General features: G+C 45.1%; 1 protein-coding gene across 4 annotated transcripts in view; it reads right to left on the reverse strand.

Annotated features, from left to right (window-relative positions):
• Positions 1 to 24,070, reverse strand: part of TBC1D8 (TBC1 domain family member 8) — a 108,771-nt gene that overhangs the window by 12,605 nt on the left and 72,096 nt on the right. For all 4 annotated transcript variants that reach the window (XM_037527978.2, XM_054701911.1, XM_037527979.2 and 1 more), the window contains exons 6-17: positions 19,439 to 19,646; positions 17,901 to 18,095; positions 16,798 to 16,974; positions 15,330 to 15,480; positions 12,977 to 13,191; positions 11,951 to 12,068; positions 9,070 to 9,355; positions 8,174 to 8,303; positions 7,911 to 8,009; positions 7,278 to 7,346; positions 1,841 to 2,081; positions 1,272 to 1,337 (exon numbers count right to left, since the gene is read on the reverse strand). In XM_037527978.2, the coding sequence (XP_037383875.1) occupies positions 1,272 to 1,337; positions 1,841 to 2,081; positions 7,278 to 7,346; positions 7,911 to 8,009; positions 8,174 to 8,303; positions 9,070 to 9,355; positions 11,951 to 12,068; positions 12,977 to 13,191; positions 15,330 to 15,480; positions 16,798 to 16,974; positions 17,901 to 18,095; positions 19,439 to 19,646 (1,955 nt within the window). The remainder of the gene's footprint in view (positions 1 to 1,271; positions 1,338 to 1,840; positions 2,082 to 7,277; positions 7,347 to 7,910; positions 8,010 to 8,173; positions 8,304 to 9,069; positions 9,356 to 11,950; positions 12,069 to 12,976; positions 13,192 to 15,329; positions 15,481 to 16,797; positions 16,975 to 17,900; positions 18,096 to 19,438; positions 19,647 to 24,070) is intronic.

Here is a 24,070-nt window from a genome sequence, read left to right on the forward strand (position 1 = left end):
ATAGAAGTTTGAGGTTCCCTTCATTCTAAGAGACTTTTTCTGAAGCCATGAAGGCCTACAAATACCTCTAATGAACTAATATAAAGTATCTTTAGAAATGAACATGTAATTTGGAAACACAGTTCATTGTGAGTTAGATCAAAAACCAAATATCTCAAATGATATCAAAAGCCAGGAATACATTTACAGATATATCAAGAATGAGAACTCTACCTGTACTATATTTGCAACATTTTTATAAATCTAAAATCCCAATAAAAAGTGTAAAAATCAAGATAACATAATTAAAGTCAATCATGTTCTATTTAGGAATACCAAATATAGATAACGATGATTATGAAAAGATGAAGACAATGATAATAAACAGTTATGCATGTCTACTATGATAGTAGGAAAATGTGAAATAAGGACAAATAAAGCTCAATAACATTAGCATAAAAAGAATTTCACTGATGCTAAATAGCTAAATACCACACTAAAGTAATAATTAGTGTGGTAAGGTTGAGAAGGGGTTTTGGGTGTCATTAAGGGATGCTCCCTGGGATAATAAGTATTACATGCATGCTCACTAGTAGCTGGATTCAGGAAGTAGATTCTCCAAATCCATAAACAATATATTTGTGCATTTTCAATATATATGTACATCTTAATGGTTATAAAATTATTAGGATCTCTTGCCCTGAAAATTCCCTCAGCAACAGCCTCCTCGCATTGCAGAGGCCCCATCCAACACCAAAACCACAGCACTGGGGTCTGGATGCCCTCTGAGCTTCTTAATCCTCTATCAGTTCCAAAGATCCAAGAAATACCTCTCAACACTAAGTCTGATCTCATTGGTTTCAAAACCACTTTTTTTTTTTCCTACTTATGACTGGTTCAATTTGAAAGAAGCATGGTCTTAAATGCTGGAAAGTGACATGATTCTTCAAAATCAGTGGGCTAAAATAACCACTTATTTAGGCAACCAAGGTCTGGCTTCCCTACATGTCTACAGGCCAGTGGTCCCCAAAGTGTGGTCCTCAGACCTATTAAGAAACTGGAATAGGGCCCCTTAGCTGCTTTCGCAAGCCCTCCAGATGTTTCTAATACATGCTCAGGTCTGGCAAGCACTGCCAGGCAGCACAGTACTTAAAACTGTGATCTGCTGCCCCAAACGACACCACCAGCTGCCTCGAGTGCAAATGCAATTTTCAAAGAACTTCAGTATCACATAAAAAGCAGATTTTGTCAAGGCATACCAGAACCTGGTTTTTCTACTTGTAATTTCTTACCTGGAGGGATATGGAGCCTATATAACAGCTTAATTTTCTCATTCATCTCTCCATTATACATAATATCTGCAAAAATAAAGAGATTGAATAGTTGTAAATAAGTAAATTTGTTATGACACAAACTCACTATGGAGAGAGACTTACTATGGTCAATACTTATGGACCCAGTGCTTTCTCTGCTCCTACCCCCCAGACATACATGCTATTTGAAATGAAAATTTGAGAGGCAATGATTAGTGACAATTCAAGCTATAAGATAACTGTCAATTTTGTCTGGCCTTATACTGTATGAAGGATTTTAATTCTGTGCACAAGGATCAACAAGCTACCACCAAATCCCAGGTGCCAAAAAGGTCAGTGACCTTCTGTGTTGAAAGTTAGTGCTCACTCTCCCCACCAACCTTAAGGAAGCATGAAAGTGATCATGACGGGCCTGCAGGTTGATTTTTAAAAATCACAAAATCACATCACAGATACACTTCATTGTGTGGATCTGCCTGCTACAAACCCACTCGGTGTTCAGACACATCCCAAATCAACTCAGTGCAATAAAGACCACAGAGTCCTACCAAGACAGCTCACAAATGCTTTAAATTCGATAAGATGGTCCATGTTGTCATCCAGGAGCCTGAAAGTCCTTTCAGCGAGGATCTCTGTGTGGGATCCACAGGTCCATGGCGAGACAAGCTGAAACAGGTGGGCAAACTGCCGGGTGTCAATGCGATACTGTTCTGCGTAGGGCCTGCTGGGGTCGTGACGCGGGGCCATGGGTCTGGGCTGCTCCCAGTAACAGCTCATCATGTGTTCTCTCTACACAAGAGGAAGAGAGGGATCTGTGAGAGACGGAGGCACCCATGGGAGGCTGCATGTTTACAGGCCAAGGCTAACATGTCCTCTCATGACTTGTATTGCCCAGTGAAATTATTAAATAAGCAATGTGACAAAAATAGTTGAAAAAGTTTGAATTATAGGGCATCCCTGGTGGCGCAAGGGGTTAAGCACCACACTATGAAGCAATCCAAAGCTGCAGCACCAGTTCGATCCCCAGCCCACCAGGGAGCAACCCACATGGCGAAGTAGATCTCTCCTGACTCACCCACTGCTCCCCTCAGGAATATATTTCAGTCTGTCTGCCTGTTCTGTTCCCCACTCTGTCTCTGGTGAATCCTCTCACCCCATGCATCTCTGGCCTGTACCCCAGCTCTTGTATGCATAAATAAATCTTTTAAAAAAAAGTTTGAATTATAACCTCACCACTCTAACCAGACGTGCATAAGATTTTCCTTGTTACCCTGTAGCCCCTGCCTATATAAATAAGTAATTTTGATATTGCAGTGCCACCAAGCACAGGGCAGGTTCATTATTGATTAGGGCCTATGAATAGAGAATCCCGGAGCCCTTGGTGGATTTTTCAGGCTTTAATGCTCCCAGGGAACCAGGCACACCAGGCAGGGAGACCGGCATGCAACCAGGCAGCACAGGTTGGGTCTGGGGGCCAGGAGGCAGGCAGGCAGCCAAGTCTCCCAGTCCCCACAAACCTTTATGCTTTTTCTCTGGCATTTCCTCTGTCCTCTCTAGGCTCACATGTGCCCACTTAATGCATGCCCACACCCTTGCTCAGGTCCACAATCAGGCACGCGTGCCCTGCACCCACGCTCCCAAGTGCCTCATGCATTAACATGATGAGGCCGTAGGTGATAGCCACTGAGGCTAGTGGTATAAAAAGCCAGATTAATTCACTTACCCAACACTATCTTTTCTTTCTAATATGCATAACAATTGTACCATTTTAAATATTTTTCAATGTACAGTTGTGAAAGTTTTAATTATAAAAGACAAGTTTTATTCTGATATTTTCACTTAAAATCTATTTAAAAATGAAAAGTGCTAGATAAATCTGCAAGAGGCAGAAGAAAATAGTAACACTATTTACCTGTGTGGAGGGAAAATAGTGGTAGGGACCCAAATGTGGAAACAAGACTTTACTGCACACTTTATATATTCTAAATTGAATCACATGAATACATTAACAATTGAAAAAATTAAGAGTTAAAAAGAAGGCAAGTTAAAGTTTTAAGAATGAACTCTAGAAGCAATCACAACTGGCCTCTCACTGAGGACAAAGTTAGCCTCTTTAGAATAATCTTTTCCACCTGTATTAAGTGACCTCTAGGGATATCTCGGTTCACGGAAATAGTTCCCAGTGACTGCAGCATTCTTCACAATTTCAATGTCCTCTGCCCATAAGTGAGATGTTAGAATCTGCCAAGCACGTACCCTTGGATAGGAGCCAAAATGACATTTATAATTTTACTGCCCTATTCATTACAGCCATGTTCTTTAAATAGCTTTTGCAGAATTCAGAAAAGTGCCCGAAGAAATTTGAAGTGTAAAACAAAGGTGTAATAAGTTCCTATTCCTAAAAACCCAAGGCACACTATGGATTTCCGTGCATACTTGTGCATACTGTGATGCTAAATGCCCATAAAATGCTGCCCAGAAGAAAACAGTTATAATGTATAGGCCAAGGACTCACACAACCAAACCAGTTCACATAGAATCCTATGGAGAAACCAATTTAAAAATAGGCAAAGATTCACAGCAACATAGATGGAGCTAGAAGGAATTATGCTCAGTGAAATAAGTCAGAAGGAAAAAAAATACCGGATGGTTGCATTTATAGGAGGAATATAGGAGAACCAAATAAGACATCAGGGTAAAAAATACAAAACAAAAACAGACCATTACAAACCTGAAACATCCTGCAGGGGAGGAGGAGGGAGAGGGATCAGAGGGCGGGAGGGAGGAGCACAGGGGACTGAGGTGATGGTGCACGGGTGCATTGGGGAAGGAAATTCTATGGGGACTGCACCTGAGGGAGGGAGGGGGAAGCAAACATTGTTTAAAAATGAACAATGATGGGGCCTCCCCGGTGGTGCAGCGGTTGAGTGCTGGGTTGCAAAGCTGCCCACAGCCTCTGCAGCACCACTTTGATCCCCGGCCGCCAGGCGAGGGTCCCACATGGCGCGCAGACCTCTCCTGCTGCCTGCTGCTCCCCTCAGCAGTGTACTTCGTCAGTCTGTCTTATCTGTTCCCTGCTCTGGTGAATTCTTTCACCCTCCCTTCTTCTGACTGTACCCAGTGCTTGTATAAATAAATAAATATTTTTTTTTTAAAAGAACAATGATGTAAAATATATATAAATAAAAATAGGCAAAGGCTATAAGCAGATGCCTCAAAGAAGTATATAACTAGCCAAAAAACTTCAAAATTGGTACTCAGTCTCTAGTGAATAAACAAATTGAAATTGCAATGCAACTTTAAAAAAATCTAGCAAAATGTTTAAAGATCCATGTTATTAAACACTATGTAGGAAACAAGCTCACAGACACTACTGGTGAAAGTCAAATTTGAAAAAGTCATAAAACACTTTAGCAATACTGACTAAAATTTGGTTTGTACCTCCCTAAGGAACCCGCCTTACAGAAACAGCAGCACTAGTGTCCAGATAAGAGCTCAAGAATGTGGAGTAAAGGTGTTTATAAAGCAGAAAAAAAAACTGGAAACAAATTGCCCCTTATAAGTGAACATTTAAATAATTTATGGTTCAGTTATAATTTATAGGTTATTTTAGTTTACATCTGTCTATTTGTTTACATTTGTAATTACTCCTACATAAGTAAAAGGGCTTACAAATAAAAAATTTCATTAAGTGCCAATAACATCCTTCATCGTTAATAGAAAGATAGAAACAGGAACAAGAAGTCAGCTCTCGCCATCAATACTCTGTATTAAAGATGAACAATATGGTTAATACTTAATGAAATTTATTTTATTAATCTTTTACATTAAAACATTTTTGATGTGCCTCTCAAATTAAGAACAGTTAGCCCTAAAAAAATGACTTTATGTTAAAAACCACATTTGCTTACCTGTTTTTATGATTCTAGTATTCCTATGTTTCCTCCTTGAAAGTCAGAGCGCTTGGGGGCTTGGGACACCAAGTAACCTTTGGCTTTGTACTTTCTCTTTATGCAACAAAGGAAACTATAAAACTTGAAAATTGGTGATGTTTACGGGAGACACGGGCCTGAATAGTTCTCGCCACACATCCTGCTCATTATGACTGAGACGTGCCAGGAATCTCCTTACCCAACAACCCACTGCAGTGACCGCAGGGAAACCGACACAACACAACAGCGTCACGATAACCTCTGAAGCTCCACTTAGAAGTACCTAAGTGCTGCTCGCTGCCACCTCCTTTATTCTGGCAGTCTGAGTTTAGAAGTGATGCTGGCTCAATATTCCCACCAGGAAGAACTTGAGAGGAGAGACTCTTCAGTTTGGGCTTGCTTTCTGCCACTCTTTTTTTTTCTTTCTCTCCATTCACTGCCAGGGTAGCAGCAGTGGATCGATCTCACTGCCTGTCTTCCCAATTTTTTTTTTAATTTTTTTTTTAAAGATTTATTTATTCATTTGTACAAGCACTGAGTACAGTCAGAAGCACGGGAAGGTGAGAGAATTCACCAGAGCCAGAGCGGGGAGCAGAGCAGGCAGAAGGACCAAAGTACACTGCTGAGGGGAGCAGCGGGCGGCAGGAGAGGTCTGCGCGCCATGTGGGACCCTCCTCCGGTGGCCGGGGAGCAGCCGGGAATCAAACCGGCACTGCAGAGGCTGCGGGCAGCTTCGCAACCCAGCGCTCAACCGCTGCGCCACCGGGGAGGCCCAGTCTTCCCAATTTTTAATAACTGTTTTGAAAAGAAAAGTTTCTTTGCAGGGTAATTTTAAGTAGGAAAACCAAGATATGTGCCAAAATAGTCAAATATTGGAAGTATCATTTAGTGTATTAAGTATCACCAATATGGGGCTTCCCTGGTGGCACAGGGGTTAAGTCTCAGCATTATCAAGCTATGGCCAGCCACTGAGGCATAAATTCGATGCCCAGACAGGGAGCTAACCCACATGGCCCAGCACACCTCTTCTGTCTCGCCCACAGCTCCCCTCAGCAGTTATTTCAGTGGATCCACCTGTTCTGCTCCCCACTCAGTCTCTGGTGGATCCTATCAAACCCCGCATCTCTGGCCTACACCCCAGTTCTTGCATGCATAAATAATCTTCAAAGTATCACCAATATGATAGATTCTAACGTTACTTAAAAAAGTAAAGCCACAGGGCCTCCCTGGTGGCGAAAGGGGTTAAGACGCAACCTATGAAGCTGTCTGCAGCCTCTCCAACACGAGTTCGATTCCCTGGCCAGCCAGGGAGCAGTAACCCACATGGCACAGCAGACCTCTCCTGACTTGCCTGCTGCTCCCCTCAGCAGTCTACTTCGGTCAATCTGCCTGTCTGTTCCCCACTCTGTCTCTGGTGAATCCTCTTACCCCCCAAACCTCTGGCCTAAATCCCAGCTCTTGTATGCACAAATAAATCTTTTTTAAAAAAAAAAAAGAAAAGCTACATGGCAACATAGAAAAGTGTTAGTAACAGCAGCAGGGGAAAATAGGATATAAACTGGCATGCATGCCAGCCCCACGAATAAAAAATCTGCACACACACATTGCAGGGTAGGATTATGAGTAATTAAGAAGTAGATGAGGTGATCATTTCACTACAGGTCACTGTTTCATCTAGCATAAAATGAGAATCAGCATCAGAAGAGCAAAGAACAGATCCCAGCACCAAAGGCCCTGTCAGCAGAGCACAGATGCTTTAGCCCACCAGCTGTGTGAGATCTGTTGGGCCTACCCAGAGGGCACCCCAGCTCCTCCCTGCCAGATGCTTGCTGTGGGCTGGCTTCTGTGGGATGCTAATTCCATTTAAGAAGAGAGCTGTTGACAGAGGACTGGGGGAGAGAATTTTCTCAGGGGGAGCAAGGAAGGCTAAGACAGAGCTGGTGGGGGGTGGTGCCAGCTTCCGCTGTCACAGAACAGGCCCACGGTAGCCCCTCCAGCATGCGCAGCTCACCCCTCGGCAGGCTGATTTCCCTACCTTCCCACATTTTCCTACCTTGAATAAATCATAGAGTTCCTCTAGATCCTCAGGAGGAATCGAGACTTCTGGAATAACAACTCGGAGCTTAAGGAAAGAAACAAAATTGAAGGAGTACATTTTTTGCATGCAGCAGGGATCAGATGGAGGGGGCCTTCCCATTAGTGAGGGTCACCAGGCACCTTGTACCAGCTTCCCTCATGACACTACACCTGCACCTCTCTGACATGAGGATCACTTTAGGGGTTTATGCTCGACCTCTAGCAAATTCACTATCAGTGTCAGGAGACAAAGGTACCAGTTCTAATGGAAATGGAAAGCCAGCGAGGATGGCGCTTGGGCAGAAAGTTCCTCCTGAAGAACACTAACACTGCAGGCTGTGCTAGGCATTTTATATCTCCCACCTCAGTGAGTATCATTACCCTTACCTGGGAAAACTGAGGCTCACCATGGTTAATTTACTCACAGTCTGACTCAAAAACCCACGCTGTTTGTACACCCATTAGGTTTTTAATTCAATGCAAAAAAAAAAACCAAAAAGCCTGGCAATCTTATGTCACATGACCAACAGGGACACTCACTCTTAGCCCAGATCAACATCTGACTGCCATGACTGCCAGGAGCAGCCACCCTGGAGAGGCCGCTACTCACCACATTCTGCTTGGTGGTGTCTTCGTGGCCTTGGAGAACCCTGATCCTGTGCTTACAGCGCAGGTGCTCAATCTGCTCCACTGACTGGTCTCCAAATTTCTACAGGGAAACAAGAGATTATCCACTCACAGAACTCCTGTCTGCATACAAAGAGGAAACAAGAAGTAGCCCAGGAAACCTCCCTCAAATCCTTTCTCCCCAACAAGCTCCCGAGGGGTAGCTTCTGAGCTGGGCTTGGAGAGTTACTTCGTGGGCCAAGTTACCTCATAGGAGTCCCGGATCAGGTCCGCAATGTCAGTCACAGGATAAGTTTCCTGATCATCGGAGAAAAAGGCATGGTGGCTGCCAACAGGGGGTCCTGGGCTGTCCTCATTCTTAATGTGATCTAGAAACCTGAGCACACCACCCACCATTACAGCGCAGGTGGACCCTCACCCCGGCACTCCACCATACCACTGCCTTCCCACGGGCTATTAGTCACAGTGCTGTCAGACACAGCTGCCTGTCTCAGAGCTGCAGGAGGGCAAGGTAGCAACCATTATGTTTATCTTAGAAGTACAGAAACCCACAAAACCAGACTTGTCGATATGGGCTCCAGGTTTCCCGGCATCAGTGATTCTCCAATAAATTAAATGCAAATTTCTGTGCAGTTTTAATCTTCTATAATTCTTTTGTCCATGTTGCCCTCAGCAACAGGACACCCAGGTTCCAGAAAAGTCCCAGCTTAGTGGAACTTTTCTTTCACGGCAACAGACCAGCCCCTGCATAAAGATCTGAAACTGCCGGCCAACCACCCACCTGAGTCAACATTTCCAGGGGCCTCCCCCAGCCCCTTGCCACCACCCAAAGTGACTGGGTCCATCTAGTGGGAAAAGCACCCATCTCAGGGAAAAGCACCGATAGCCCTTTCTTCTCCTCGCCTCTTATTTGGTGAAGAGTAGAGGAAGGCGGTGCTCTTCGCCACATACCAGCACAAGTGCCACATGATGCGCTGGCTCTGAGGGGCCACAGCAGCACAGCTGACAGTGGAAGGGAAACTTCTGCAGCGATGGCACTGCTGGGTCCCTGTGGTTACCATCCCCTATGGTATGCCTTCCAGAGTTCCCATTCTGCCCACTTCAACCCCAGTCAGCTGCAACAGCAGGCAGCCTGGACCCACCTGCTGAGGACCATCAAGGCCTGGCCATCATCCTTGCTGCTACACAGGTCCTCGGCATTGGCCTCAAGCACAGCCAGCCCCAGCTGGAAGATGGCTTTGATCCCATCATAGAAGAAGCAGTCAACCACGTTCACCGCACTCTCCAGAGGCATGATGCTGAGGAACAGGGTCAGGAACCATGAGAGCGAGATGGACGCCAGGGCTGAGAGGTCGTTCATGTGCTCTGCCAGCTCGGGGAGGTGCTCTTTGATGAGCTCCTCAAACACTGACTGGTCCACTTGGGCCCCTGGAAAAGGCAGGCCATGGGCAGTTGGGTGGGGAGGGAGTCACATTCTTGAAAGTCAGACTGAAATTGAAACTACTCTGAGATAAGCAGAACAAGGAAGCAGAATTTGAGTCCAGAAAAGGACTCACACTTTATTTTTTAAAATTTTGTTCAAGGTAATTCAGCAGGGAAAGGATAATATTTTCAAAAAATTGCGTTTAGTCAAGTGGATATCTATTTGGAGGAAGAGAACCTTGACCCCCTACTTCAGACCATATAGAAAAACATTTGAAAGATATCGTAGACCTAAATATAAAAGCTAATACCAGAAGACTTCTAAAGGAAAATACAGCAGAAGGCAAAATTTGTTAGGACCCAAAAAGCACTAACCATAGAAAAAAATTATAAACTGGGTTTCATCAAAATTAAAGACCAATTTTCTCAAAAAGTCTTACGACTAATAACATGGAAATGCAAACTTCTAACTCAGAAGCATCTGAGTTAGAATACATGCAACTTTTCAAAATGAAGTTGCACTTTAGTAATAAGGCAACTGATTTTTTTTAAATAAGCAAAAGGTTTGAACACACTTCAAAAAAGACAATAAACAAATGCCCATTAAGTACTGAAAATATGTTCAACATCATTAATTACTGTCAGAGAAATGAAAGTTAAAGCCACCGTGAGCTATTATTTTTCACCTACTAGAATGGCTACGGCTAACAGGGCCGTGGAACAACCGACACGCTCCTGCATGCCCCTGCTGGCCAACCAGGGGTGTGTGAGTGCACCCCACCCGCCACACAGCTGCTCTGGCTCTGAGGGCCCAACAGTTTCTTACCAAGTTAAACATGCATCTAACCCGCGCCCAACAATTCTGCTCCTAGATAAACACAAGAAAACTGATCATTCACAAGACATATGCAAGTGTTCCCTGCAACTTTACTTACAATAGCCCTAAATTGGAAACAATGCACATGCCCACTGGATGAACAAACCACAGCCTAAATGTACCGTGGGATACCACTCAGCCACAGACGGGACCAACTACTGACGTGCCAATCACAGAACGTTGTGTGAAAGAAGCCAGACACAAAAGAGAACATTCTCTTGTCTTACATTTTTACTAACAGTTCAAGGACAGGCCAATTTAATCCGTGGTGCTAGAAACCAGTACCAAGCATTGCCTGTGACAGCGGAGGGACAGAAGGGAACCGTGTGGGTTATGGAAGTGCTGCGCATATTCCATCCTGTCCTGGAGTGGTCACACAGGTGTCAGCATCATTGCAGAGGGTCTAGAGGTCACTGCCGAGATAAGCTGTACAGCAGCAACACTCGTCAACTAGTGGCTTTATGATGGCTTTGACAATATGCCTCTTAGTGACCCCAAGGTTCTGCTTCTTCCTTGCTACAGTGAACAAAGTTAAACCACCTCCCACAATGTACAGTAATAAGGGAAGTAAGCCATCTACCTGCTCGGGCCTCGAAGGCAGTCAGCAAGACAGTGTGAGGCACCAAAAGGCATGAAGCAGCCGCCTCCTTCCCAGCCAACTGCCACTCCAACCCCTACACGTCACCACAGTCCTGCAGTTCTTAGGACATTGCTCTTAAGCCGCTTCTACCTGCCTCGCCGCCCACATCCAGTGCATTAGATGTAGTTCTTTGGTTTCTGTTCTCACTGCTGCCACCCTCATTTTTGGCCATCTCCATCTCTCATCTAAATTACTAAAAATTATCTCTAAGAGTATCACCAAGCTGAAGCAATTTTAGGGATTGTGTCTCAGGAGGTTGTTGAACTATGAACCAGAGCACAAATTTAAGTCTCAACCACACGAAGGGCAGAAGCACGGAGGGTGCACAGATTTGTCTAAAGCCCAGCGGCAAGAAATGAGCCGCCTTACTGTGCAAGTCTGCTTTTGATCCGGCCTCAACAGGCTCCCGCATTGCTCAACCAACCCCTCTCTTCAGGTAAATGAACATCCACCTGGGCTGTCCAGAGCAAGACCCCACACCCCTTCCACTCCCAGCCACAGCTCCAGTGAAATGTCACTCTGGTTTTCACTTCTGACTTGTTTCTTGGACCTGCGGATTTTTCTTTCCTTTCTGTAAATTCCATCTAAAATGTTTCTCAGGGCCTCCCCTGGTGGCGCAGTGGTTGAGCGCTGGGTTGTGAAGCTGCCCACAGCCTCTGCAGCGCCAGTTCGATCCCCGGCCGCCGGCGAGGGTCCCACATGGCGCGATATACCTCTCCTGCCGCGCCCACTGCTCCCCTCAGCAGTGTACTTCGTTCCTTCTGCCTGTTCTGTTCCCCGCTCTGGTGAATTCTCTCACCCTCCCGAGCTTCTGACTGTACCCAGTGCTTGTATAAATAAATAAATCTTAAAAAAATAAAATGTTTCTCAGTCCAAAATCCACAGGTGTTCAAAGCAGAATATTCAGGTTATCTTATTCCACCATTGTGCAGAGAATGACAGTTCTGCAGGTTCAAGAACCAAACAATATTTGTACAAAGTCTGGTTCAGCAGAGAGTTTATGACCAGGGGTGATGACGCATGTCTTCGTCCTGGCTTTGTCCCTATCCCCCAGGTACCGGGGAGGAAGAGGGAGGCGGCTTACCAATCACTCGGTGGTTGAAGTAGTCAGGCAGCATCCGCTCACATACGGCCACCAGCAACCAGAAGGCTTCCTCCTCCTTGGCGTACAGCAACAAAACAGAGGTCAGGATGTTCATGGACTGTCAGGGGTCACAGAGGGGGGACAGTTAGCAGACCACATGGTGCCACAGAGACAGTAAAAAACACAAGCCCGAATGACCCTCAACAATCAAGATTTTGTAGACGCGAGACCCAGTGTACCCAGCCTCACTGACGCCTGCGAAGTGGTGCAACCATGACATGAGCGTGGGCCTCTGGAGAGGCATCAAGTGAGCGACCCACCACCCTCCTGCCACCAACCCTCTGGCAGAGCTGGAGTTAACCGTGGGGCATGCCTCAAGCTCACATTATATCCAGCTGGTGGCTGTGTGTACGTTCAGACACACACACACATCACTTCATGCACCCAGAGATTTGCTTAATCACAGGAAAACAAAGTTTAGAATCATATTTTTAAATGTCAGAAACTTCTCTAGTCCAGCCCTGTGGTGGGTTTTGTTGCTGTTGCTTTAACTCGCTGATGTGTACTTGGTACTTGTTTACTGCATCCCTAAATTCGGGAACTGCTCAGGGAACGTCCTGCCCCGACTGTTTCCTGAAGGAAAGTACCCCCTTCATCCTCCGCCCTTCAAACAGCACTGCCATTTTTTTTTTAAATAATCCCCATAGCTTTTGTAGAGGTCTAGGAGGACAAAGCTGCGCAGGCGCTTTATCAACCCGCATCTTACACTGGAGGCCTGCAGGGCCGTGAAGAATGAGTCCGACTCAGCACGCGCGTGGCTCCTCTCAGCCACCTCAGATAAGGTTTTCAATCTCACTCAGTCTGACTACACGCGGGTGGTTTCCGTCGGCCCCATTCATACAGTCTTCAGAAGGGAGCAGCCCGAGCCTTCACGCACCAGTCCCCAGTACTGGGTGGCAGAACAACAGAACCCGAGGCCTGGGGTCGACACCAACAGAGGATTCTGCTCCTCATTGCACACCTCACCTGGCAGTATCCAATTTTGGGGTTCCGGTGGGCATAAGCTGTCAAGACTCTCCTCAAAGCAGCAATTCCCGTTTCGTTTTGGAAAGCAGGGTGCTCAGGTAAGGAGCGGTGCAGGTCCCTCTCTATCTCCTCTGTCACCAGGCAGCACTTTCCCATGGACTCCTCCACCAGATTCCCATAGTAACCCGGATGCGAGGCCAGATCAGTCACGGCATCTGATGATTTAAAGTAATTTTTCAAGGGAGATGGACTACTAGGATGGTGTCAATATGGGGAGAGGGCTGTTTTATCAGAGGATCTCAGTGGGGTGTCATTATTTGAGGGACAAAATATTTTGAGGCCACACACAACCAAAAGGACTTCACTTATTCAACGAAAAAGGAAAAAAAGGTGCCTTTTCTAGGAATAACCTTATATGGAGGAAGGTCATATTAGAAGTAGTTTTAATTAACATGCCTTTAGGAAGGCATGGGGACAGACATCTCACTTTCCCTAGTAACAGGAGGTGTCTGTGCACACGCACGCGCGCACACACACATACGTTTGTATACACGTACATATATACACATACAATTTTCATTCATTCACTCTACAAGACATTGTTGCACTCCTATGTGTGAAACACAAGCACAGGTGCAATTATGATTCAGTAAAGCTAGAAGACAGTTTTCAAGTACACAGCAAGCTGCCCACAGGACACTAAAGGCTGGGCTCTTGATGTGCAGGAAGATCAAGCACAGCCAACCTACCACCAAGCTCCTGCCAGGCCTCATGCATGCTGGCAGCACTGGGGAGGAATGAGTCACCACCACAAGGTTCTTTTCAGTTTGGAACCAGCCCCAGCCCCAGCCCCAGGCTGGAGGCACAGGGGTTCTAAGGCTGAGGAGAGCCCCAGACAGGGAGGCCCAGGAGGAACAGAAAGAGCCCAGTTCTGCCTTGAACAGCTGGTTAATGTTTTAATTCTCACTGGGTTTAGGTGCTATCCTCCTCAATTCTCATATCTGCAATGACTGATTCCAGTCATATCCATCAAACAATCACCATGGTGTTCACACATAATAATCAGCACTTACACTAACAGCTGCCACTCATTTAGCAACAGCTTAAACACTACGGCAATTGCTGTCAACAAAGGAAACACCTTATCACTTGAATGAACAGAGAGCCCTAAATGAACTACACAGGGTTTTTTAAATATAAAGGGTATATATGTGTGTTAAAGAGGCCTAAAAGAATATACACCCATGCGTGCCACCTTTCAGTGGTAGGTTTGTGAACAATGTTCCTTTCCTTGCTTGCTCCTCCATATTTTCTTATTTTTCAACTATGAATATATGGTTGTTTTGATTAAATATAGAAGATAATATCAGAAATGTTCACACAGTATATCTTGCAGAGGCAGCTGCAGGGACAGGTCAGAGGCAGAGCTGACTCGGCATGTGCAGTGGGGTGAGCCATGGCGGGATGAGTTGTGAGTGAATACCAGCTAAGTAGAGCACCACCACCCACGTCTGCCAGAAAGCATGAAATCCAAACCCAAGCATCTTGGGTGGTAAAGGGGAGGGGCTCAGCTACTTTGAGGAAAGACAAGGCAGAGAGAGAACAGACTTGTTTGTGGGGGAGGGACCAACAAGAGGCTAACAGGAGGGAGGGCGATGAGAGACAGGTGAGGGGACAGACACCCACACCCAGCCTCCAGAAGGCTCACTGCTCCCCCCCCCCCCGCCTCACCTGCCTCCCACAGCACCCTGCAAGAACAGTCAAGTCTCACCACTATGCCACACGGGCCTTCCCTGCCCACTCTCGGTCCATGCATCATAAGTGATCTGATAAGGGCCTCACAGACTTCAGCAACAGCAGATGGAGAATGGCTGGACAAGTGGCAGACAAGGCATCACGGATGAGGCCAGTGTACACAGGGAAGAAAAGGAATCTACAATTCTGCCTTCTGTAGACACTATGTCTTCAACAAAGGAGAGACCCATGGTCGTTCACTGTGAGTAAATTTACAAAGATTTTTCTGTAATTTTTTAATCTATTTCCAAACTCTTTGAGGCAAAGATGTTCAAGAAGACACCTCACTTCCAGGGTGTCCTCAAGAGAATTCTTAGGACTATGTAGAGACTCATAAAATCATATTTCAAGAAGAGAGCACTTTGGTCAGACCTCACATTGACCTAGGAGGACACCTTGTAGCCCAGAGGCCTCCGAAAACTTGGCCAAAGCCCCACAGCTAACACAGTGAGGAACGTCACAGAATCTAAAGACAGATGACTACACAGACACACTGCTCAGATTCGGGCCCACATCTGCTTCACAAAGGGTATTTGGCCTAAAGACACCAATCTCTTACCTGAAAAGAGGAGCCACAATTTGCCTCGTAAAGATTCAGGGATCCCCATGGCTACAAGTTTCCGGATCTTCTCTGTGCGAAACATACACACAGTTCTGCCATATTCCACAAAGTGGTCATTCCACAGGCTGATTTTTATTTGTTCTCTGGACTGGAAATAGAAACACTCTTAATGTAAGGGGAAGCCTGTCCATACCTTGCACCATAGCCCATCTCGCTTCTGTTAACAGAGGTACCGACAGCCACAGGCTGTTCATTCAACACATATTTGAATCTCTGCAAGGCAGAGAGGATAGAGGGGACCAGCCCTCAGGAGTTCTGAGCCCAGGGGGAGCACTTGCACAAGTAAAATGCCATTTCCTTGGCAAAGTTCAGAGTAAGAATATGTTCATCCAAACACTAAAGCAGCCTGAGCAGATGGGCGGAGAGGTGGGGGAGGGAGACTGCTGGACCCCTCCTCCAGATCCTCCCCCCCCCCCCCCCCCCCCGAGCTGGTGCTGAAGCACAAGTCCGCTCAGAGGGGTATCATGATTTGTCCTGACCGTCCCGACAGCCAGGAGAAAAACCTAAACCTGGGAAAAAAAAAAAAAAAAAAAGACACTTCTCATTATCAGAAATGAGAAAGTTATAATTCTCCAGGCAACTAAAAATCCCCTTTAAAATTATCCAGACAGGAATTTTTAGGGCCTTTGAAACAAGATGTTGATGTATACTTTTCACTTGGCTAGATTCTCCAGGAATGCAAGAAGCATATACATCTAATTCAATACTCTCCTGCATTTAGTCAACAAGTTCATTGAACATCTCTGCACAAAGCATATGAAAAGGTTCCGTCTGAATGAATAAAGCCAACAATTGACTATACAGGAGCCTTTAAGCCAGCAAGAGGCAAAACGCTGCTTGGGGTAACATGATGCATAGCCACCCCTGGCCCTCGGGTCCGAACAGCTTCCCACCTGCTGGGCCACCATTTCCAAATATAATTTCCAGCCTATCTACCCTCTATACATAATACTTCTCTCCGATTCCCTCTACAAAGAAGGAAACTGTAAGTGAATGTAACAAGACTATTTTTATCTCATTAGAACCAGAAGATAGGAGACCCTTTGTCCCAGAAGACAAAAAAGAACATTATCACACAGACAACACTGGATAAAAGAAGAAAGATGCATTCGACTCCTGGAAAACCCCTCCAGGGTCAGCACCTTCAGGACATGCAGCCCCCAGTGTTTGACCCCATCCTCCATGTGCCCAGACGGGCTCAGGCGATAGCATCACTGACACCCTCCTCCTGTAATGAAGACAGAGGGAGGCGGGTGCCAGCTTCCCAGGCTGCCTTGAGCCCACAGCACCTGCTCTCCTGCCCTGAGGGGCTGGCACGAGCGATGCGCCTTCCTCAGTGGGTCACACAGAAGAAACCCCCATGCCAAACCCACAAGTGCCCAGCAAGGGCACAGTGCACACCCACCATTCGAGAGTCGGGGCTCTGGCCTCCTGACTGCTGGAAGACAGCGATCAGGGCCTCGGGGTGCAGCCGCGGGCTCTTTTCTTTTTCGTCCTTCTCACTATTTTGAGAAGACCCCATTTCAAGATCCCCAAACTTGTGGTCGCTGCATATGCTTGTTGAATGAAACACAGGTGAAGCCTGCATGGAAAAACAAGAGCCAGACAGAAGAAAGTCATTAGTTTTTGTTCTGCCTTTGGCAGCATGCATGTCGCAAACTTAAACATGTCTGTTTATGACTCGAGGGAAAAACAGGGTAACGTGAAACCCAACAGACTGGATGCTGAGAGTGGTCCACACTGTTTTCCCAGCGTTGCTGCTCGAGGCCTAGGGAGCGTGGGACTCGGGGGAGCGGGAAAGCCTCAGCCTTCCTCAGTTTCCCAAGCAGAGGGTGAAAATCTTGAGAAAACAGCTCTAACGTCCTCAGACTTTCCTTCCTTCCAGTTAATTGCTTCAGGTGAAAAACAGGTCAAGAAAGGGGGATGGAAAGGAAAGAACAGGAGAAAAGGCCCCTGCAGAGCCAGGTCCATTTTTGCAGCTGTCCAACCTCAAAGACAATGAAAACTTCTTTTGGCAAGTTACATCTGCCCCCAAATAACACCATTCCCTCCAACGTTGGGGATCAGGAGGGCAGCGGGAGATGACCCCTCTAACATGTAAAGAGGGTGTCTACTCACATGTGCCTTGATTCCCCACCAAAGCCTGCAGCCAATGAGGGGCTGCCTCCTACACACAAGTGCACCCACCAACCTCTAACATGTAGAGAAAGGACCTGTCAACTCTTCTAACCTGTAAGTGGGGTGCCCCCGTAGTGCCGCCAATCTGCGGGGCACCCCATCAATCTCTCAATCTATGGGGGGGGGGCAAACTCTCACCTGTTTAACACCCAGTCAGGACAACCAGTGTATGTGAAATTATATGGACTGATCCACAGGTCAAATAATCTGATATTTTTCTTATACCCAGATAGATCATCTTCATGTGCACTCCCCCTTGGAGACCACTGCCCTAGAAGTGCTGAAAAGGGGTTTTCACTTTAAGGTATGCACTGTTTAGACAGACCGTACCATGTCTTCATCTTGGGAGGTGTCGTAATGCACAGGGTGGTGGGCGTGCACCTGCTTCAACCTCAGGAGCAGACTCTCCACCAAGTTATCTCTATCCTTGAGCTCAATGAACTGGAACGCCATCTTGCTCCTGATGCTGACGATGATGGGGTTAGGCAGCAGACTTGTGTCCTCCATCTTCTCAATGCTCACAACCTGTTGCAAAGAATTACACACAAAGGTACAGCAAGAAAGAAGGCAGGCATTTTATTACATATTCATAAAATCTCCAAAGAGAAGGCACAATCAAGTAACTAATGAATCGGTACAAAGACTTAGAAGGCAGCATATTCACACAGCCAAAAGGTAGAAGTAGCTCAAGTGTTTCTTCCTGGATTGTGGCAAAACAAAATGTGGTGCACAGATGCAATGGAGTACTAGTCAGTGTTGAAATGGCCGGATATTCTGACACATGCTGCATCAATGAACCTGGGAGTCGTGATGCTAAGTAAAAGAAGCCAGTCACTGAAGGACAAATACTATATGATTCCACTCATATTTGTACCTGGAATAGTCAGACTCACAGAGACAATGCAGAAAGGTGGCTGTCAGGGGCTGGGGAAGGGAGAGGGGAATTGAGTCTGATGGGTGCAGTGTCAGTTTAGGAAGATGAAAAAGTTCTGGCGATGGTTGCAAACAATGGGAATGTACAGATGCCACTGAGCTGCAACCCTTAAAATTGGTTCAAATAATCAATGTCATGGATATGTTACCATATTTTTTTAAAAAAAGTCTCAGACAGCTCCTGGATTTCTTGCTCACCTCATAAGACTATTCGTAAAATGAAGCCACCAGTTGCAGAAAAATAACATGGAGCTAAGAGATCACATGAAGAAGTCTGAGTTCTCCTCAACAACAGTATGCTTAGTTCACATGTTACAACAGTGAGAATTTAGGTCTGATGTGCAACAGAGCAGTAAGTACTGTCACTTCGGGAGGCCCTGAAACCAAAGGGCTGAGTTCATCAGATGTGGAAAATGATTCAGGTTGCCCCACATTCCCATTTCCAAAAGAATTACGGAATTTAATGGTAGGAAAGTACCTGATGCACATTATAGGAAGCATTTTTTTTTTTTTAATTTTTCACTCAAGTTTCAGAAGGGTAGAAAAGCCAAGCAATTTGACACTTATTTTCAAATGTGATAACTCTTTGTAGGTTGCCCTTGTCCCCCATTTTGTGAATGAAAGGTTAGGATTCATTCCTAAAAGCTGCTAGAAAAATTTTAACTGCTAAGCATGTACTTTTTAACACAGCTTTATCAATAAAAGAGAGGTGAATATGCCCTGACCTTCCATGTAAATTTCAGGTCACCATAGCAACAATAGAACATGCAACAGCCAAACAGGTAATAGTCAAATTCAGACCGTGCTTCCCTCTAGATGCTTCTCTTTTGCTGACAAAACCTTGCTGTGTGAGATGCCCTCCTGCACCCCACCTCACAGCAGCCACATTCAACAACAAAAGATTGATGGAAAGCTCATGCCAGGGCAGTGGCTACCTCTCTGAGTGGGAGGATGACATTGCAGCAGCCATCTTCCTTGCTGGCAAAGCAGATGTAACTGTCAGAGGTAAACAGCCGCCCGACAGTGTGACAGCGACTGAACGGTGTCCAGAGGGAACAGTCCACGACTGCATGCAGCTTCTCCTGCCTTGGCAATCTGAAGAAAGCCCGGAAGAACTCATTCTGGGCTCTGGCTTCAAGGTCTCTGGCAATGGAGGAAGAAGGGTTAAAAAGGAATGGCGGAAAAACAGTTACAATGGAAAACATTATAAAACCCACTGGCATAGCCTGATATTGATGTGAGTGCAAAAAGGCACCACTCCCCTCTAGTTCCCACACAAGTCAGGCACAAGAACTCCACCTCACAAGCCAACCTTTGCACAAGTGCCAAAAAGAGGATGGGTTGCTTCTGGGCAGAACTAATACAACTCACTCATAAACCTTGGTAAACATTCCTTCCCGCTGAGAAACACTGTGAATTACAATGAAACAATTATATAAGAATCCAGTATCAAAAAGTCAGACAATAACAAGTGTTGGTGAGGATCTGGAGAAACCAGAAAGAACCTTCATACACTGCAGGTGGGAATGTAAAACCATACAGCTACTTTGGAAAAAAGTCTGGTATGTCCTCAAGGGGACATGATAGAGGTGGGAAAGTCCATGGAACTTACTATGAAAGCCTCATAAGAAGATTCAGACATGTCCATAAAGTCCTCTGGACACAGACAGAGTTACACAAATCCTGCCGATCAAGATGGGTGCAATGGCTGCAGGCCAGTCACAGCACCTAAGTTCCTGACACAACAGGGACATCTACTTCCACAGGTGCCTGAGCTGCTTCCTGAGAGGAGCTGGGCGAAAAATGGGAAACCACCACCAAGAATGCTCTAGACATTTATGCGCCATAAAAAATGGAAGGCAAGTCTCCACTACACCACCCAGTTTACTGAGAGCTGACCTACATCTAAATGGGAAAAGCTATAGCTTTTTATTTATTTATTTATTTATTTATACAAGCACTGGGTACAGTCAGAAGCGTGGGAGGGTGAGAGAATTCACCAGAGCCAGAGCAGGGAACAGAACAGGCAGACTGATGAAATACACTGCTGAGGGGAGCAGCGGGCACAGCAGGAGAGGTCTGTGCGCCATGTGAGACCCTCGCTGGTGGCCCAGGATCGAACCGGAGCTGCAGAGCCCACGGGCAGCTTCGCAACCCAGCGCTCAACCACTGCACCACCAGTAGAGGCCCCAAAAGCTCTTGCTTTTTCTAAAAGCAGTCTGGTCATGCTGGCTTTGGGGAAGGCAAAGCCAGTGCTCCCTAATGACACATATCTCACAAATGTCATTCCAATTGCCCCTGAATTAAAATGTTGTCTTTTTCCTTCCTGGAAGCACAAACCCTGCCCTCCCAGGAGATGCTGAAGCTGATATGAATATATGGCCAGTGATAAGTCACAGCAGCTCGTGCTGAGCTACAGGGAGGGTATAAAGACTCACATATTTAGTGCCCAACCCTTCAAATTAAGAATAAGGTGCTCAGTTATCTGAGGGACATTAAAAACAAGTTTACTTCTATTCAGTGCACCTGCTTTCTCAGCCAAATAGCTCAGTTCACCACCCCCCACCCCTTCTCTGTGGCTTCTGAGTTGCCTGGGTATGCTACACACAAAGTCTCCATTCTGCTTTCTAGGCTGTTCTTTTTTCCACTGAAATGATCTGTCTGTCTTGCTGTTTCATTATTCAGAGACCAGTGACCTCAAATTACAAAAGGAGAGAGCAGCAGGAGGGATTTTCTTATTTTCCTTCCACCCCACTAGAAAATTCTCTTTGAATTCTGCCTTTAATTCTGTTTTTATAGATATTTAACTTTCTAACATAAGTGACATGAAGAAATGACGACTTGCCAAATGAAAAACATTTAAGGAGCTCAGAATAAGACCACCCCATCTTTTAGGTCCATTTCAATGCAGGTGGTAGTTTTAATGCTAAATATATCAACTCCTTTTTCCGAACAGCATCAAAACAAAGTCCACTAGTCACAACTCACCTGTCAGACCTTCTAGTACTTGCTGAATGCTTCCATTTTTCCCTCCCAGAGAGATAACGGACAGACATGGGTCAGACCTTAACATTCAGCAACTGTGTAGCTAATCAAAGGTCTTTTATGCACTGCAGAAGCCCCCCTATAAAGACAGGAACTAGCTTAGCAACCCCAACAATATTTGCTACCCACCATCCACACTGCTGGCATGCACTGTCAAAGCAACTGCTCCGAGAGGAAACCACAACTGAGAAGAGCAAGGGAAGGTGCCACAAATCCCCCTGCCTTCACACATGCCATTTTATGAACCTATACCCATGTGGAGAACAGATGTGGATTGATTAGAATATGGATGAATAAACATCAACGTCTTTATTAAAGCTGAAGTTAAAATATGCAACCAAGTATGCAGAAAATTCTAGATTATAGGCACACACTTAAAATTCAGATTTATTTCCTAAAACATCAGACCCAATAAATTAAAAGGCAGATAGTTCTTTGGCTTTTCTGTAACCCAGAACTAGATTTCTCTCTCCTAGATTAGTCAACGATGTATCCAAAACAGGTTTACCTCTCTTTTCCCTCATTCACTTTTTAGAATGCTTTTGGGAAGAAAGTACATGTTCTGTGCCAACTGTCACCTCATGATGTCATCTGTCCTGCACGCCCAAATCTACTAGGGTCAGCAGGTTCACGCTGCCTCAAGGCCAATGTTTCCCCAGACAGCTCAGTGTGCTAGTTCTTGCCATTGGCAAATGAGCAGAAAGCCTGGAGCCACTGTCCCTGCCCAGCTGGGGTAACTGTGTCCCGGCAGCCAGAGAGCCTCAGGAAGAAACGCAAACTTCCAGCTGCCCTTCATTGCATTCCCAAGCCCAACGCCATTCAAAACTCAGGGAAACAAAGAAATAACTAGAAATACAAGGCAGCGAGACCAGGTACACACGTTTTTCCTCACTGTCCCAGCTAACGCATTAAACACTGCATTTTTCACATATGCCTGCTCAAAACATCTTTACTCTGGCAATAAGACAAGAGAAAGACATCCAAGGAATCCAAATAGGAAAAGAAGTCAAACTATCACTATTTGCAGATGATATGATAATATACACAGAGAACCCCAAAAACTCCACAGAAAAACTAATTCAACTAATCAACCAGTTCAGTAAAGTGGCAGGATACAAAATCAACACGCAAAAGTCAGTAGCCTTCCTATACACAAACAATAAATCTGAAGAAGAAATCAAAAAAACCATCCCTTTTATTATTGAAACAAAAAAAAAAATCAAATATTTGGGAATAAATCTAACAAAAGAGGTAAAGGACCTATACAAAGAAAACTATAAAACACTGTTAAAAGAAATAGAAGAAGACACAAAGAAATGGAAAGACATCCCCTGCTCATGGATTGGAAGAATAAACATTATTAAAATGGCCATCCTACCAAAAGCAATATACAGATTCAATGTTATTCCAATCAAAATTTCAATGTCATTCTTCAAAGAAACAGAACAATTATTGATAAAATTCATATGGAATCACAAAAAACCCCGAATAGCCAAAGCTCTCCTGAAAAAAAAAAAAAAAAAAAAAGAAGGGAATGGAGGCATCACACTCCCAGACTTCAAACTCTACTACAAAGCCATAATCATCAAAACTGCATGGTATTGGAACAAGAACAGACATACAGACCAATGGAATCGAATAGAAAATCCAGAAATAAACCCACAGATTTATGGTCAACTAATCTTTGACAAAGGAGCAAAGACTATGCATTGGAGCAAAGAAAGTTTGTTCAATAAATGGTGCTGGGAAAACTGGGTCGCTACATGCAAAAGAATGAAGCTTGACCACTACCTCACACCATACACAAAAATCAACTCAAAATGGATTAAAGAACTAGACATAAGACCTGAAACCATAAAATACATAGAAGGAAATATAGGCGAAACACTACGGGATTTGCACATCAAAGACATCTTTACAGACACATCACCCAAAGCAGTGATAGTGAAGGCAAAGATCAACAGCTGGGACTACATCAAATTAAAGAGCTTCTGTACAGCAAAAGAGACAATAACAAAAACAAAGAGAAACCCCACCAACTGGGAGAACATTTTTGCACCCAACACTAATGATAAAGGACTGATGACAAAAATCTGCAAAGAGCTGATGAGACTCAACAACAACAAAGAAAATAATCCAGTCAAAAAATGGGCAGAAGAGCTAAAAAGAAACTTCTCTGAAGAGGAAATGCAAATGGCCAACAGGCATATGAAAAAGTGTTCAACATCACTTGTCATCAGGGAAATGCAAATCAAAACTACCATGAGATACCATCTCACACCAGTGAGAATGGCACATATTAAAAAAACTAGCAACAACAAATGTTGGCGAGGGTGTGGAGAAAAAGGAACTCTCCTGCACTGCTGGTGGGAGTGCAAACTGGTCCAACCACTATGGAGAGCTGTGTGGAGATTTCTGGACCTACTAAACATAGAGCTTCCATATGATCCAGCAATTCCACTCCTAGGTATCTACCCAAAGGACACAGAAACATCCATTCCAAAGAACACCTGCACCCCTAT

This window comes from Talpa occidentalis, unplaced genomic scaffold, assembly GCF_014898055.3.
Source record: "Talpa occidentalis isolate TD23 unplaced genomic scaffold, MPIMG_talOcc4v2.1 talOcc4.5, whole genome shotgun sequence".
In the NCBI taxonomy this organism is placed as follows: domain Eukaryota; kingdom Metazoa; phylum Chordata; class Mammalia; order Eulipotyphla; family Talpidae; genus Talpa; species Talpa occidentalis.